This window comes from Tetrao urogallus, assembly GCF_951394365.1.
Source record: "Tetrao urogallus genome assembly, chromosome: 22".
Taxonomy (NCBI): domain Eukaryota; kingdom Metazoa; phylum Chordata; class Aves; order Galliformes; family Phasianidae; genus Tetrao; species Tetrao urogallus.
Genome location: NC_136835.1, coordinates 5,724,742 through 5,741,779, shown reverse-complemented (window position 1 = coordinate 5,741,779; position 17,038 = coordinate 5,724,742). Strand labels below are relative to the sequence as shown.

The following is a 17,038-nucleotide window of genomic DNA, read 5'->3' as shown; positions in this document are numbered from 1 at the left end:
CCTGGGGGGGGGGAGGAGGGCAGGGAGGGGACAGGGAGCACACAGCAATGACTCTCCGGCCCCGCGCACGTCTTGGCAGCGGGCTCTGCTGCTGCTTTGCGATGCATGGAATTAGTCACCCCATTAGCAAGAGCGGTTACACACAGCTGTTTAAAGGCACATTATCCCTATCCATCCCTTTTGCTTTTCTTCTGGATTTTTTTTTTCCCACATTTCCCCTCTTTTGATTTTGTTTCCTTTTTTCGAGGATATCCAATGAATGCCTGGGACCAGCAGCTCCCAAAGCAGACACAACCCGGAGATGCCAAGCAGCTTAGGCTCACCCAGCCCCGCTTCCCCATCCCTCCTCGCCCTGTTGACGTAACCCACCCCTCTGCCGGGTCACTCTATAGGATCCATATGGCAACGGCTGCTCGGGGTTGAGCCGTTTGAACGCAGGAACACGCGAGAGTCATCCAGCTTGAAGGCAGAACACACGCACGGCCGGGGCCTTTCAAGTCACAAGCTCTCGAGCCAGCTCCAAATCTGGAGCCGCTTAAAGGGATGGAAAACAGCGCCAGTGACTCAGTGCCCCGCTGGGCCACAGCTACCGTGACAGCCCTGAAAGCCCATTGATGACGTTGGAAAGCGAAACTTTCCCAGCCCCACAGCAGGACCAAGCTGCCCAGAAGCAGGGACAGCACTGGGACAGCACTAAGTGAGGCTTAGCCTGGATATCTCCATATCCCATCCTGGAGAACGCCCCAAGCAATGCCAAGGGGATGAAGGAGTTCTTCCCATGCCCAGCTGCAAACCAGGATGAACTGTACTTGGTGACCTCAGCCAAGCGGTTAGGAGAGGCAAGAGGCTGCATAACAGGCTCTGAGTGTTTTAAAAGAGAAAGCACTTGGGATTGTGTTGGGAAACCGCTTCTCACAATGCTGTGTAAAAAAAGCTTGAGCTTCACGTGCTCCGCTGTGGCTTTTTTCAATTTTTTCAGTGGAAAAAGCCAATGGTGCTCAGCTTTTGCTGTTACTTCTGATGATGGTTCACATTTTCGGTAAACAATTTCTCAAAACTAAAAGGTAAAAACAAAACAAAAAAAAAACTTGCTGCTCTACAGCTTCCAGAGCACTGACCAAAATGGAGCAGTTTTGCACAAACACACGCAGTCTACCTATAAAAAAAAAACTTTCATGTGGGTCAAAAAGCCACATTTTGATTACTGTGATAGATGATGCTGACAGGAAAGAAAAAGCAGCACGAAACAAAGTGCTCCCAGTATCTGGATCCAGCGGCCTGTGCCTCAGTTCCCCTACGTTAAACCTTTCCCTGCCTTCTGTTGGTGTCAGAAGTTGGGATCAGCGTCCCTGAAATTTTGGGGCTGAGCACCCAGAGCGTGATGCAGCGCACGACCAGCGACATCCCACTGGTTTGCTCTTCTCGTGCTCCCCAGCAGCCATCTGAAGAATGCCCTGGAATCGAGTCAAATATTTTAAATGAGATGGGGGGAGAGGGGGCACGGGGCGGGGAGCAGTTCGGGGGGAGCGCTCAGTTTTGACTCAGTGTCTGGCTTCTTTCATCAAACCCACATTCCTAATCATGCCATCACCCTCCGGGAAAGTGCGACAACATACATAATCCATGTGGAGCCAATTTAAAATCCCCTCCATGGAAGAAAATGCATTTCATTCATTAACAAGCTCCGAATGCTTCACTGGGGTGAGGAGCCGGCCTCAGCCGTTCCAGCTTACCCATATGGGCAGAGCCACATCCTACAAGAGAGCAATCCCTCATGAACCCATGCACGGCACAGGGCTCAGCCCACTGCACACACTTGTTGAATTACATCGGGTCTGTATCCACCTGAGGTGGATGGAAGCTTCCACTCCTTCTGGCATCATTACAGGAGAAGTGGAACATCTGGAGCCCTGCCTCACTGAGCTGCACAGCTGAGTGCTTCCTGCAGAAAGCTGCTGCCTTGCTACGTCAGCCCTATGCTTCCATCAAGCATCCCAGGCAAAAAGGAAGCCCTCCACCCAGCCTTAAGCTGAAAAGGTGCTTCAGAGGGAAAAAGCTCCAAGCAGCCATTCAGCCCCTGGCCTCTACAGTCATCATCTGCCCACTCAGAGCTGCCAACGGGCATCTGCAGGCAGCAAAGGCTGTGAGGGAGCCCTCCCCGTGCTGCCCAGCACCTGCAGCCATCAAATTCCATCAAACCATGATGCAGCTCTGCATGCATACAGGATTTCCAATATCCTCCAAAGCATGACATCTCCCAAAAGGAGCGACAAAAAAAAAGGCCTTTTCCTCTCTGGGACAGAAAACTGCTCTTTATTCCATGCATGTGCAAGCCACTGTGCTCCAGGATGGTATTTTCCTGGTGGGCATTGCTCCATGGGGAGCAGATGCAGGGCTGAACAGCACAACATCCTGGCTTCTTGCAAATGCACAGCGAAGCTGGCATGCGGTGCACAAAGGCGCAGAACAGAGGGCACCAGGCAGCAACCGCAGCTCGAGGCGTGCCAAGAAACTGTGCACAATCAGCAAGATCAGGGAGGTGATGGGGAAAACGCATTGCGTGGTTGTGCTCAGACAGACGTCGTCCCAGCGACTTGACGCCGCTCAGGTCACCGAGGACCAAACCAAGGCTCAGACTGCTGCCAGTTGAGGAGAGGGAAAGAAAACAACGCACAAATGTGCAGTTTCATTTCACAGTTCAGACAGGAGTGCTGGGTTTGCTCCCCATGCAGACCTAAATAAGCCCAAAGTTACTCTGAGCCACCCACTGCATGCAAAAAGGAGAACAGCACAGTTTTGAGCACTTATGAACGTGAGCGCCGTGAGCTTTGCTGCCGTCTGAACACATGCAGCTTGCAGAAGCTCAGGTTTTGCATGCAAACGTTTGCAGTTTGCTAGTGTTACAAGCACATGCTCTCAGATCCAGTGGTTCTCTACAGTCTAGATGTGAAGGCAGAGTCCCTGAGTCAAACTACTGAAACCACCCTGATCTTTTATTTTATTTTTTAGTTTCTTTTGTCATCTCTCTGGACCCAACATTGAACCTTGTATCCCCTCTGGACACCAGCCGCTCCCTGATTCAAGGAGATATTCATGCAGATAAAGTGTCTTGCAGATTTGCACATTTTCCCATAATTACCACCAGAGCCTGAAGCAGCCACAGGCACAAATCCTGGAAGCTGGGATCCAGACAGAGCACAACTACAGACCAGGGACACAGAGGCAGCCTGCAAGGCACCCAACCCACAGCAGGGCTGCTATCTGTGCAACCATCTCCCAATTTTGTCATCAGGAGGAGCAAATTCCACGCAAACCCAACGCAGCCACTTCAGCTAAATCGCAAGCCTCCTCAAGGCTCGAGTGCCCCCACTCCCAAATTCCACTGCACCTGGGAAAAATGTAGAAGCTTGTAGGAGAATCAATAAATATTTATTGTTAAACCAGCAGTATTTTGACTGGAGATGTAAGCATGGCCTGATGCCAGTGTAACCAGAGCCTCTTGGCCAGCCCTGCAAACAAATTTTCTTTCTGTATCTAGTTGGGAGATTATAAACTACACAATGAAGGGGGAAAAAAAGAAACACAAGGCAGTGAGCAGCTTAGTCACGGAAGAGGAACAAAAGAGCTCAGATGTATAACTATGTCGTGGGTTAAAAAATAAATAAAGGGATGCAGGGCCAATTTTTGGCTGTGGGACAGCTGCACCATTTATATCAGCTACAGATTCTGTCCCACTGGCTTCTGCAGCAGTGAGGCTTTCTCCTGAATCAGAGCATCCCTGCCTTCAGAGGAGCTGTGCCGATTTGGACAAGCTGCAAAGCAGCCCTGAGCTCACAGCCAGCAAGTGGTCTGGGGGAATATCTGCTGGGATCCCCAACTTCACAGCGCAGAAAATGGGCAGTCTGTGCTCTCAGCTCAACCAAAGCAGATTGTCCCTGATTTTGTTGTGCCAGTTTGCACCTTCCTACCCAGCACAGGTCTTTCCCCGAGCTGAATGTGAGATGCCAGCAGCTTCATCCTTTCCATTCATTCCAAGGATAGCAGTAACACTTGTCTCCCAAAGTCATGCAATTCTCTGCCTCCAGGCAGCTCATGTGCCCATGCAGTGCCAGCTGATGGTGCTGAAAGGAAAAGAATCCCTTTAATTGTCTACGACAAATCCACATGGGTTTGGTTTTTTTCCTTTCCCCAGATCCCACCACACTGCAGACAGTCACTCAGCGTGGCATCCCTGCACATTTACATCCCTACAGTCTGCTCTTACACCTGCATCCTCTTCAAGTGCCGGAGACGGATCTGCTCTCACCCAAACATCGCCCTTCCATCTTACCCTCAGCATCCAACTGCCATCTCGAGGTCTAACTGCAGGGATTGGGCTGCTAGAGGTAAATGGGAGCTCTGAGTCTGCAGAGCTCAGAGGCTGCCATGCACTTTCTTTCCCAGCTCTCTTTCACATCCACCCAGAATTCCGGCCCCAGGCAGGGAAAGCAGCACCTTTGAAGCCTAAATCTGGACTTGATGGTTCCCCAGCTAAGCCACGTGATGGATCAGTCCAGATAGAAACCCCCAAAGCCATCATCCTGGTAAAATCCAGCATGCCAGGGTCCCACCAGAGAGCACAGGCACTGCTTATTCCTGGAGCTTATTCCTGCATGAGACTGTGTTATCCCTTCATTTTATAAGGCTCATCAAAGCATAGCACACCATAATTACATGGCAAATTAGAGGCCGCTTTGTGTAACTATGCTGTAATTGCACAGTTGTTACATGCTTTGTGGACGGCGTGATGAAAACGTGGAAGGAATGGGGCTCTGCTCCTCTTTCTTGGAAATTCTGCTCGCTGTACCAAAGTCAAAAACACTTTATCCAGGGATGCACTTCAGGGTGTTTATCCCCAAGGGAGGCGGTGAAGGAACGGTTGCCCTCTTTCCAGCTCTTCTCACAGCTTTGTTCCTCAAGCAGACGCAAGTTGACACCGAACAAGCTGGTGAAAGCCAGGTGCAGCCAGCCCCCTCCCTGCTACGAAACTATCATCCCCCCATCCTAGCTGGATACCACAGTGATGGGCATTTTGTAAGTGCATAGAAAGATAATTGCTCTTTTTCAAGGGAAATTCTCACCTCTTACAGCGGCAATCAGCACTGAAAATACTGCAGGAGCCCGAAGCCCTCATTTATTGAGCCTCGCCGTCGGCTGATGATTTGTGCCCACACAGAACAACCCACTGCCAAAGCGGAGCTCTCACCTTTGCTGTTGGTGCAGAAGCAAAAGCAGTCAAAGCATTCTCCGCTGCCCCGAGATCATCGAGACGCTCAGAACAGCAGCTGACCCCGCCGCAAGGACCAGCCCCGTGTGAGTGCTGTGCAGAGGTAACCCATCAAACCCATTTTGCAGAAGAGCGATCCCCAAGTGTGCTCCTTCCTATTCCTAACAGCTCCCAGACCGACTGCCTGGGGTGGGATGCTGCTGCACACATACATAAAAACTACGTGGGAATTAACGATGCGTGTTTGGAAATTTGTGCTCTCCAGGATCTCATCGGAAGGCTGCGACAAAGAAATGCTCAGGCTTGTAAAGCACTTTGCCCTTTCCCTGCAGGCAAGGCACAGCACAGGAGGGAACACACCCTACAGATCCGCTCAAATACGAGCTCCCTCACTTGTGTGCACTAAAAGTGAAAGTAAAGGACAAGAGGAGATAACCCTGGCTCTGGGAAGGGGAAGCCGCGTGCTGCGGGCAGATCCTGCATCCCAACACGCTGTGCAGAAGCTGTCTGCTTCCCTGCAGCAATCGCAGCAGGAGAAACCTCGCTGATCCCAAACACTAAACAGAGGGAAAGGCTCTTGCCAGATCAAACACCACCCCCGGGATGCCACCCACACACAGGCCAGTGGAAATACGTGCCTGTCTCCCAGCTGGCCCTAGGGTACATATGGGAAGAGCTTAAACGGATGGGTCCTGTTGGGATTTTACAGCCCGCTCCTATTTCTGTGCTGGGCAGCAGGATGCCCACCATCGAGATGCACCCAGAGGGGAAAGAAGAAAGAGGGGAGTGGATGCAAAGCTCAGCACCTCTGCCTGCACATCACACCCTGCCCTGCGGGAAGCCCCGGGGCAGCAGGTCTGCAGCTTTCTTAGCAAGAAATGCAGTTCTCTCTCAGCACTGGGAGTCCCAGTGACACACTGCCAGCTTCCAGCAAGGGCTGCAGGGCTGCTTTAAACTCCAACCACAGAGACCAAACAGAGCTCTGCAGAACTGGAGGAAGCAAAGCGATTTGCAGAGGGCAGCGTTTACCAGTTGCAAAGTTCAGTTCCCAGTAGGGCTGATTTGTACCTGGTTTGGGTTCTTCCCCCAGTGGATGAACTTTGAAATATCCACCATAATAAAGCTGGTAATTTAAGTCTGCTAACCCAAATTGGTGGATCGGATATATATTTGCAACTAAAACTACGTTATCATACACTTTTTCATAGCATTACAATGAACACCCCCTCCTCGCACAACTTGCATATGAAAGGAGAAGACCACTATGAGGTACTTTGGCTCCTGACCTCATCACCCTCAGAAGTTCTGGCTGAAAAGAGCAGGGAATTTGGCTTTGGACACCCTGTAGAACTTCACATCCTTTTCGAGTTATTTTTAAACCCTTTGGACACATTGTAAATCCCATCCCATTTTTGCACACCGAGGCTGCTGCACGTGTGGCTCAGAGCAGGCTTTTGTTTTGGGGGAAAAAGGGGAAAGCTGCACACAGCCAACGCATCTCTGCAGCTTTACGGGGCACCGAGCACCTGGCACATGAAATACTTTGCACAACTGAAAACCTGTGCCTGTAACGGCTCTCTCTGCCTAAGATTAACCCTGAGCACACTGTAGAGCAAACCTGCTTTACTGGCATGTAAAGGGATGAGTGGCTCAGTTCAAGCAGGCTATACCCATTTCAAAGGGCAACGGGACATGTTTGATGGCAGGATCCACAAGAAGATACCAAGGGCTCAGCAAACAGGACCCGGGCAGCAGTCTGAAATAGATTGGAGCAGAGAAAGCGTGGCGTCCTCTATTTGGGGCATCGCTGGATGCCTGAAACAGAAGGCAGCAGCATCTGCACTCCCTCTCTCATCATCAGTCCCAAGCACGCAAGAAAGCTTCAGCGTTCTCTAAAAAGTTGCAGGGGAAATGAGGTTAAGCCAGCTAATTGACAACATTGACCTTTCTGGCTCAGTGTTAGCACAGCCACCAAAACAGAAGCGAGTGCAGCTGAAGCCGACAGGGAGTCAGCTCTTTTTTACCTTTTTGGTTTGTGTTTCTCAGCGCTCTTCCTGCCAAAGTTTAAACTTTGGGTCAACGCTAAAAATTGCTTGCTGACATAAGCTGCAAAAGAGCTTGAATTGAAGAAAATGAACTGAAGGCAGCACGAAACAACACGTCCTCACTTGAGGCAAAAGGCAACTCCATTGATCCGCTGCTCAAACACCTGAACTACAAAGACGCCTCAGTACCTGCTGCCACCCATACCAGGGGATGTTTAAATTTAAACAGATATTTGGTCTGATTGGAAGACAAACAAACCCTCCCAGCCCTGTGCCCATGAGCCAGGTGTTCCTTCCCATCCCATTTGCTTCCTCTGCAAGCAACAAGACTGCAGTCATGACATGAAGTGTACAGACAAGCCTTGAAACGTTCTTTCAATCAGAGCTGTAGGAAATGGGAACAAACAGATCTTCAGCTCCACCAAAGCCTCTTAGTTAACCAGCTTAGGTGCTTTGGAAATTGTCCTCAGCATCCCCATCACAACTGGAAGCCCTTCAGCGCCCACACAGGAAAGCCAGGCTCAGCCTTGTTAGGAGCACTGAAGCAGCTGTGATCACTAACTGGGTCCTCCATAGATCACACACGTCTCCCCACAAACCAGGCACCCTGCAAGCCCACAGACACCCTCCTTGATTGGGAGCACTGAGTACTGATTGGTTCCCACCCACATCCCAAATCCCATCACCTGGCGGTGCAGAGCCCCCGCCTGGGATTCCCAGAAACTTGTGGAACAGCAAAGAAACACACAGCTCTGACTCGGTTTCCTTCGGTGCACAAAATCCAGCAACATCTCCTTCAGCACAGCGGGAATATTTTGGGGAGAAAGGAAGCAGTGGGATTGCGCTTAACCCTCCCTTGTAGCCAGAAGGCAGAGCTGTGTCCCTGTAGCCCCTGCTCCAGTAGCGCCCGGCTCGGCAGCGTTGCGAGAGCAGCGCTCCTTATGGGAAACGCTCAGCTCTGTACAGCCGGCACCAAAACTTAGCGCTAGGAGAATTAAGCAAAAAAGCAAAAAGAAAAAGCGCGCCTAGCACGGTGACACGCTGCTCCCAGCCCCGATAGCTCCAGCACCCGTCCTCCCCGCATTTCAAGGAGGGGAAAAAAAAAAAATCAAACTAAGGAAAGCAGAGCCGCGGGCTCTCCCGATGCAGAGGCGGTGCCGAGCCGCTCCGCTCCCGATCCCGGCCGCGCTCGGACCGCGCAGGGCCACGGGGAGGGGGGGATCCGCCCCACGGCCCGAGCTGCGGCCCCGCCTCGCCCACTCGCGGCCGGGAGCTGCCCCGATCCCACGGCTCGCATCCCGCCCCGTGCCGCCCCGCAGCGCTGCCGGCGGCGAGAGGAGCGCGGGGTGCGGCGGTCGCCGTGCAGGGCAGGGAGGGGAAGTCTTCAGAGCGCTCCGAAGCCAACTTCGCCTTTACCCCGCCGGGCAGAGCCGGAGGCGGCCCCCCCCCGCACCTCGCCCTTCCCACGGGACCCCCCAGAGACGCATATACCCCCAAACCTCCGCCCTCGAGGAAGCGAGAAGGGATTCCCCGCGACGCGAGCGGCTCACCGGGGGACGGGAAGAGATCGATGTCCACCTTCTCCGTCTTAATGATAGTCAGGGTGGGCTTCAGATCCACCGCCGCCTTCATGGCTGAGGCCGGAGCGAGGGGACCGGGAACGAGAGCTGGGGGGCGGCTGCGGCGCCGGGGCAGCGGCGGCCGAGCGCCTTCCTCCTCCTCCTCCTCCTCTTCCTCCTCCTTCCTTCCTCGCTCTCTCCCTTCTCCTTCCGCGCTCCTTCTCTGCTGCTCCGCTCCGCCTCGCCCCCCCCGCCGCCGCCGCCGCCCGGCCGGGCTCAACCGAGGGGAGGGCGCTTGGGCGGCAGTGACAGCGGCGGGGAGGGACCCGAATGCCCCCGCCCCGGTAGGCGGCCCCGGGCCCGGCACTCCGAGGAGCGAAGCGGAGCCACCTCGGGGGGCTTTGAGCTGCGCGTTGCGGCACCGCGCGTCCCGTTTCCACGCGGGGAAAAAGATCTCGAGGCGTTATTTTCTCCCTGCTCGATGCCCTGAGATGCGAGCAGCGCGGAGCCCTGGCAGCCCAAGGGTGATCGCGACACGCTGAGTGCCAGCCCGGGGTGTGCAACACGCTCGTGTGCCAGCAAAGGGCTAGCTCAGGTGGGATTTGTGCAGGTGGGAGGCCAAACGGGTTTGGGAACGGATAGAAAGACGCAAGGTGAGTACTGTGCCAGAGTGTTGTGAGCTTAACAGAAGAATATCGGTTTTCACATAAAATACGTTTTATTATATTTGGGTAGCAAAAACTTCAGACCACAAACGGCAGAGCAGAAAGGAGATTATGACTCACAGATGTCAATTTACCGGTACAAGTGTAAAAAAAAAAAAAATAGCAACCAGCTTTTGTGGTTCTCTATCTCAGAAAGTCTCAGCAGTTGGTGACACACTGGCAGGGACACAGCAAAGCTGGGCCCTGGGGCTGCAATGGGGCAAGGGGTGAGTTTGGGGCTGCTCACTCCAGGATGAAGCAGGGCACACGCACACATGTACAACAGGAACCCCCCAGTGTGTTTCAGCTGCAGATGCAAATGTTAGCGCTCAGAAGTGTTTCTAGGTCCTTCAGCACTGCCTATCTCATTCACTCAAGGTGTATTTATAGAAGAAATGTCTTGGAAATAAAAGAAGCTGTGAAGTGCCGGGACCAGAAATGCGGAGCTCGATGCTCGCTCACACAACAGCTGTTTAACCAAGGCAGACAGCTCAGGCTGTTTGAACACCAGCAAAGCAAGGTGGGCAGAGATGTGCCTGAAAGCTCAGCCTGGGTGCCTCACATTTGTATTTCCAGTTCACCCTCCACTTACAAGTTCAGTTCCTCACTTATACAGAAAACCTATACTGGTGATTCTCTGTGACCAGCACCCAATCAGCCTCCTGATTTCTGCATGCTTTTTGAAGCTCTGAGCTGTGCTGGGTGCTGCAGGCAGGGCACGAGGGCTGTGCACCCTCATCTGCAACAAACCACACGTATCTGAGAATGGCTGCAAGAATAAAACTGGGTCCCTATTGCACCCCCCTGCACAGGATGAAAGACTTGTACCTGTCCTGCCTTGGTGTTGTTTATGCCCTTATACAATGGGTAGTAATGATTGGAGGAAGAAACAGTGGAGAGGAGTCTGAGCAGAAAGGCTGGCTGCGATGCACGGTGGGGAGCAGGGAGAGGCTGGGAGAGCGCATGCGTGCTGCTGTGGGGGGAGCAGCCCCACAGCTGGCTGCAGCCTCCTGGCCAAGGTGAAGCCATCAGAAAGCACCTGCAGCCCCTACGGCCCCACTCTTCCCCCTCTAGCTCTTGTGAACCCGCGGTGCTCAGACTGAGTGCGGCCTCCTGCAGCAAACCACAATCCCCAGGCTGAAAGAGCAGGCACACAACGAGGCCGTGGTGCCGTGCATGAGTGAGAACTGATGGGGACGAGCTGCTGACACCATGCAGAAGGCTCCCATGAGCGGGGATGCTCCTGGATGCAGCAGAGGAGCTGCTGCTGGGATGAAAGAGCTGAGCAGAGAAGTGTATCAGCTGCCTCTCAGGTGTCTGTGCTTTAGCCCTGCTCCCGTGGGCTGATACATTTGGCTTGGCCTCTCCTGTGAGCATTAGAGACTGGCTGAAGTCCAGCACACCTGTATTGAGGCTCCCTCTCTTCTGGGCCAGTACAAAGGCTCTAACAAAGATTGTTCTTGCAGCTTGTGTGTTTTTTATCAGAGAAGATGCACACACTCTTGGCATGCTGGCTCAGTGCTGATCCTGCAGAGCTGGTGACACGAAGCCACAGCTTGGTGCTGCATGGCTGTGGGGGGCTCTGAGCTCCCCCAAACTCCTGTTTTGATTTGCAGGACAATGAGGAGTGCTTCTAAGAGCAGCACTGGGGCAGCAAACCTCAAAGCGGAGGGAAGGTGGGAGAAAAGAAGAGAGAGACTGTGGACAGAAATTTCCTCCCAGGGCAGCTGAATCTCTCCTTCAAACTCGACTCAATCCTAGCGACTGCCTTAATTTGTGTTCACTTCAGAGCCTGCAACATGAAAGCCCTGGCTCTGAACTCCAGCTGAGCCGCTCAATGGCTCAGTGTTCACAGAAGGCATGGAAGGAATCCATTGATTAGTTTCTTCAGCTGGGATGTGACCATTTGTAGTCCAAGACCTGCCAAACATGACTTTGCCTCAGCAACTGGTTCCTATTTGCTGCTTACAGGCTTCAGAAAAATCTTTCCTCTTCAACATCCAAGACTCGCCCTCCTTTTCCATTCTGTTGCTCTTCAATGTTAATATCTGTTCGTTTTCTCCCCTGTCGAGGGAGGATGCTGGGCTGTGGACAACAGCACTCCTGCCATTAATACAGTCAAAAGATTTTGCTGTCGATCGGAGATAACCATCTGCCCTCCCTCCACAATGCAGCCCAATTGTTTTTCAACAGTTTGGAACAAAGAAAGGACAGGCAATAATGCCACATTGTTCCAGGGATGCTGACTAACCTTGGTATAAATGAATAATTATTATTCATTTAGAGTTGAGGAAAGGTATGAGGCCATCAGAGCCCTTCTGCAGTGCGGACACAAGCTCTCCTGAGCTGGGGCCGGCCCTTTCCATTAGCAGGGCCAGATCCACTCCTGCTGAGCCTTTGCAAACTGGCAGCTGTGGGCTCTCCTCCAGATGTTGTGTCTGGGAAGGCTCCTTGGGTTTGCCCACCTCCTTGCTGCTGCCCTGGGAGCCTCTACTGCTGGCTGAGCAAAGGTGCTTTGCTAGCCCCAAAACACAGCCAGCTTTGGGGTGAACACAGCGGCTACGTAAGAACGCAGAGTCACACCACCCAGCTGTTATGGACAGGAAATGAAGAACACCATAACCAATTAAAACTGCAGGGGGATATTTATGGCAGAATGTAATTAGCCAAATTGGAGCCTTCCCCAAAACTACCATGGGATTTTTAATGACTACGAGCGGTCAGGGCCTCAGTTTGATGCTTTGTCAGGCAAACAATAACCAGAGGGCAGGAGACAAAAATCAGGAGCAAAGAGGAAGAAAGAAAAAAAGTTTTGTGCAATTCCAGGGAGAAACGGAGACATGAAAGGGCTTACGGCAAAGGGTCATTGTTGGAAAGAGCAGCAGCCACCACTCCAAGAAAGGAAAGAGCAGGGAGGTGGCTCTGGGCGTGGAGGTGGCCCACTGCAATGAGAGGAAGGAGCAAGCAGCTGCCACGACTTTTCCCCAGAGAGATACCTTTCCTGGAATTTAAAATTATATGAGAAATTCTTTCAAGCGCCATAATAGCTGGGAAGCATTTGAGCGAGTTGTTGTATGCTGGTAAAGAGAGGCTGGGTTAGTAGTCCTGGTGACAGCAGCCTCCCCCTGTTGGCTAAAGCAGCCAGCACGCAAATAGAGCTCGTTAACCAGCACGTGTTGTGTGCCCTGCACTGCTGGCTGGGAAGGCTCTCACATCTCGTGTGTGTGGGCAGGAGATGGCGACCATCATGAAACGCTGGCTTCTCTGTGGCCCAGATAGCTGCAGCCCCCGGGGTCCCATGGCTGCTCCATGCCCAGAGTCACGCAGGGTCCCCATCCTTCGCACCACCTGCCCTAAAAGCAACTTTCTGTTCGCGCCACAGAGCTGCAGAATTCAGTCCTCAGCTCAGCCCAGAACAGCCCAGACGCTGCCACAATAACGTCCTCTGATTGCCCTCCGGGTGCGAGTGGAGGAAGCCGCCTCCGAGCCTCCTCGGCTCCTGCTCTCATTAGCTTCCCAGCGGAGATGGCTCACAAAAGCATCTTTGTGGCCAGCGCGGCAGCAGGAACCCAGCGCAGAGCCCCACAGCACAGCGCTGGTCAGCGCGCCGTGGGTACCTCAATCAGCGCTCTCACAAGCTGCTTAAGCATCTTCCAGTGTCTCCTGCTATTGGCTTGCCAGCGATCCCATGCTGCTTCATAACCTGATTAACTAATGTGAGCTGGAGCGATGTAATTCTGCCTTGAATTTCGTTGGTGGGGGTGCTGTCACTCACTCGGTGCCTTGCTGGAAGAGCTGGCTGATGGAAAATCCTCATAAGCTGTTCTGCAGTGCTGTTTGCTCTCGGTGCATTTTTCCTTTCCTCCCCAAGTGACAGCACTGAGTTTTTGGTAAATGGGACCTGATGTTTTTGCTGTTTAACTCGTGATACTCACAGTTGCCCCCAGCACGCACAACTAAAGCACATCAAACCTCATTTGTTGCACCTCTTGTCTGGTCAGATCTCAGGCAGTCTCCTCCGCAACAGAAGTAAACAGCTGAGACTTAAGGAACACATCTCTGGTCACTTCATATTTACTGATCTCCAGCAACAGAGGTTACTGAACCCATTTTGGATGGTCACTGAAATCCCCATCCCTGGGAAACAGGTGAGGTATCACAAAGAAGAAGCACTGGGATTATCACTAATACCCCAGCGAAGCCAACCTGGACAGCTGGATGCTATTCACCAACATTTCTGTGTTCATTCAATGTTTCAGAAACAACAACAAAAACCAAAACTTCAAGAAATATCAAGCAACAGCTACATTTTGTTTTCACGGAGGTGCCAGGAGCCTCAAAAGCACCTCTGAAGGACCAGCCATGCAGTGCCAACCCCCAGGGTACAAATTCAGAGCCTGAGAAATGGCAGCCAGCAGGAAAACACGTCTGCACACAGAGGGTTGGAAGCAGTCAGCACAGGGGAGTCAAACCCTGGAGTGCAGTGACCCTCAGGTTAACTCTGTGGCCAGGACAGAGAAGCTCAGGAGATGGGAGTTTAATTCCTGGTCAATATTTCCACACGACCTCTTACAAACTTCTGTGCCTCCATCTCCCTTGTTTAACGGAAGGATGTTCACTTCACAAAGGACAACGACAGGGTCAAACCGTGGAGAGATTTGAGGAGACAGCTCAGGGCAGACCAGGATTCCCATCTCCTGGTGTGCAGGACTCCAGGACATACAGACACCGTGTCCACGACAGCCAAGGGCTCTGCAACCCAAACAAATGTCCCACCTCAATCACAACAGGTGCTTAAGCAAAATCTCTGGAGATCACTCAGAGATGAGCACAATTTGCCCACGTACACCATGCTTGCAGCACATGTTTATGGGGAATTATGGGATGGAGCTCCCAGCAATCAAGCCCTGGAGCTGCCCACCCAGATAAGATGCTGGCAGAGACGCTCCTTGGGCGAAGTGTTTCAAAGAGGAAAACCCTCGCCGTGCGTTGGAAACCTCCTCGCTCCCAATTGTCTCAGCTTGGCAGCCGGGCCTGATAGTGAATGAACGACAGAGAAATATTCCGCTCTACACGTGTTTGGGTTTTTCGGGTGGTTTTCTTGGACAGCGATCCTGGCTCTACAACAATGCCCGTCTTGTTCTGCCCCGCGCTACAGAGCAGGCTTGAATAGATCTGTCTAAAATTATAAGCGGGCAGCCCCTGGGCTCTGCGAGATCACAGGCCACATGCTGGGGCTGAACAAAGGCTCTGCTATTTCCTAACAATTAGCCCAGCTAAAAGGACATCTATCTCCTTCTATTAGAGCCACCACGTGCCTCCCAGTCAGTCCATTGTGAAGCTAATTAAATAACACGCCTCTCTCCCCATGAGGGTCTCCTGATTAGCTCGCCTCAGCCCTAAATCCTCGCTGGTGTAAATGGGCAAGAGACAGCTGGTCGGTAGGAGCCTGCGACTCCGAGCATCGTCACTCATTATGTAGCTATCATCATCACCAGTTATTTCGGTTTTTTAATTATCTCCTGAAAGCTGTTGAATGGAGATGGAGAGATAGAGGGGGTTCGGCGCACAAACCGGCTCCTTCCCTCCACACTTGCCCCCTGCTTGCAGCACAAGTTGTGCAAATAGCTGATTTATTTGTGTTTTTTCTGGCTTGCTGGTAGCCAGAGGGGAAAAAAAAAAAGAAAAAAAAAGGAGACATAAATATTTTTTCTAAATACGTTCTGTGTTAAAGCAAACCATTTTCTTTTTCCACACGTTTTTCACTGGGCTAACAGCAAAAAGAAAGTAAGCAGGGAAAATCACGCGTTGCTCAACCTGAGCTTCAGCTTCTCACTTTCGTGCTTTTCAAGTTGGGGTAGAATTTGAAAATTTAAACAAAACCAACAAAAATAACCTGTTAACAAACTCTCTTTGCACTCAGTTCAATGAGGCTCCTGCGGCAGGGGTAGGGCTTAGGTGCAGATGAGCTGAAATGCATCTGCATTTTCAGCTGGGGAGCACGATCCATGTTTTAGCAACGTTGAGATGAAACAAAAGGCGTCTCTGTGCTGTAACACAGCGCTTGGAGTTTCCTCCAAGTCTGAAAATTCATTCTGACCACTCAGAAAAAAATTCATTCAGCATCACTTCAAACATCCCAGGAGCTGAATGAAGTTCCCTTGGTGCTCAAGGGAAGCAGGGCCGTTGGCACCCATCCCTTGTCCTCGTGATGTCAGCTTGTCCCCATGGAGTCAACGCTGCTCTTTTGCAAAGCCCAACGTGCACCTGCTCCAGCAAGCAGCTTCTCTCCTCATCACTCCATCCCAGTTCTTCAGGGCCAGCTACGTTTGCAGCACCATGAGCACACAGCCTCACGCAACGGCACAAAACTGCTAAATCACTCCAGATGTTCAACACCTTCCCCTCACCGCTTCCCACACGCTCCCCAGACCCGGAAGAAATACAACGTCCCTCTGCCAAGTCTACAGTCAGCAATAGTTGCAAATATTACCTTTACCTCCTTTAAATCATTATTTTCCACCCTTGGCTATTTAAATCATTATTTTCACACCGAGAACATGGCTGGAAAGCTGGAATGTGGGTCAGAAGACTAATGAGCTGATTTCCTGTGGACCTTCAGCTCCAGGACTGCAACAGCTGGACCTGCTGCTCCAGCCAGAGCTAATTCCACCCAAGGAAAACAGAAAGACCCCCATCCTCAGCTCTGGTCATGGAGAGGCAGTGGGAGCAAGGGCACGGAGGAGGAGACAGATCTTGGTTTTGTTCTGACGGGAACAAGAGGAGCTGAATTGAAGCTCGCTCCTGTTTTCCAAGCCCACCAGCTGCCCTTGCTGCTCACAGCAATGCTGGGCAGGAGCTGCTGCTGGAGCCTGGGTGGGAAAGTGCTGGGAAGCCTTAGAAGTGCATCAGATCTTGCCAGGAAATATATTAATTAGCTCGTATGTGTGTGTGCACATCCATAGGGTTTTATTGTAAAAAGCACAGGGAGAAACTCATTGCTGTCAGAACCGTATTCCCCCTTTGCTCAGAGAATGCAAACATTTTTCATCAAATAATCAAATTTTACAAGGATGCATCAACAGAGCCAGGTAAATTGTCATTCAAAGGCGCTACATGACTTGCTTGAAGGCCTACCAGGGGCAAGTCCCAGGGTGAAGCCCAAAGCACATCTTACGTGTAACCTAAGAGCACAACACAGCTCTCCAGTCACACTTTCAAACCCAAACAGCCAGGTCTGACGGCTTCACTCATAACAAATGTACAGAAAAGGGCAAAAGCCCCCTGCCTCCCCCCCCATAAAAAGCTTTTGTGTTAACTGCCTCCCCTCACCCACTAGTGCCCTTTATCCCAAGGGGATAGGAATGGCTCTGCAAGCCACTTGATTAATAAGAACCCAGGGGGGAAAAAATCGTTTATATAACCTCGTCTTCTCTAAACTTCCTAAGTGCTGCAGAAAGTGGC

The 17,038-nt window shown here is 51.9% G+C and overlaps 1 protein-coding gene across 5 annotated transcripts in view; it reads right to left on the bottom strand.

Annotated features, from left to right (window-relative positions):
* ETS1 (ETS proto-oncogene 1, transcription factor) overlaps nucleotides 1–17,038 on the bottom strand; it is a gene marked incomplete at both ends in the record, with an annotated part of 64,554 nt that overhangs the window by 29,633 nt on the left and 17,883 nt on the right. For 3 of the 5 annotated variants that reach the window (XM_079545716.1, XM_079545717.1, XM_079545718.1), the window contains one exon: nucleotides 8,862–8,943. The exons of the other annotated variants lie outside the window; for them this stretch is intronic. In XM_079545716.1, coding sequence (XP_079401842.1) covers nucleotides 8,862–8,943 — 82 coding nt within the window. Of the gene's footprint in view, nucleotides 1–8,861; nucleotides 8,944–17,038 lie in introns of those variants that run through there. 5 annotated transcript variants of the gene reach the window in all.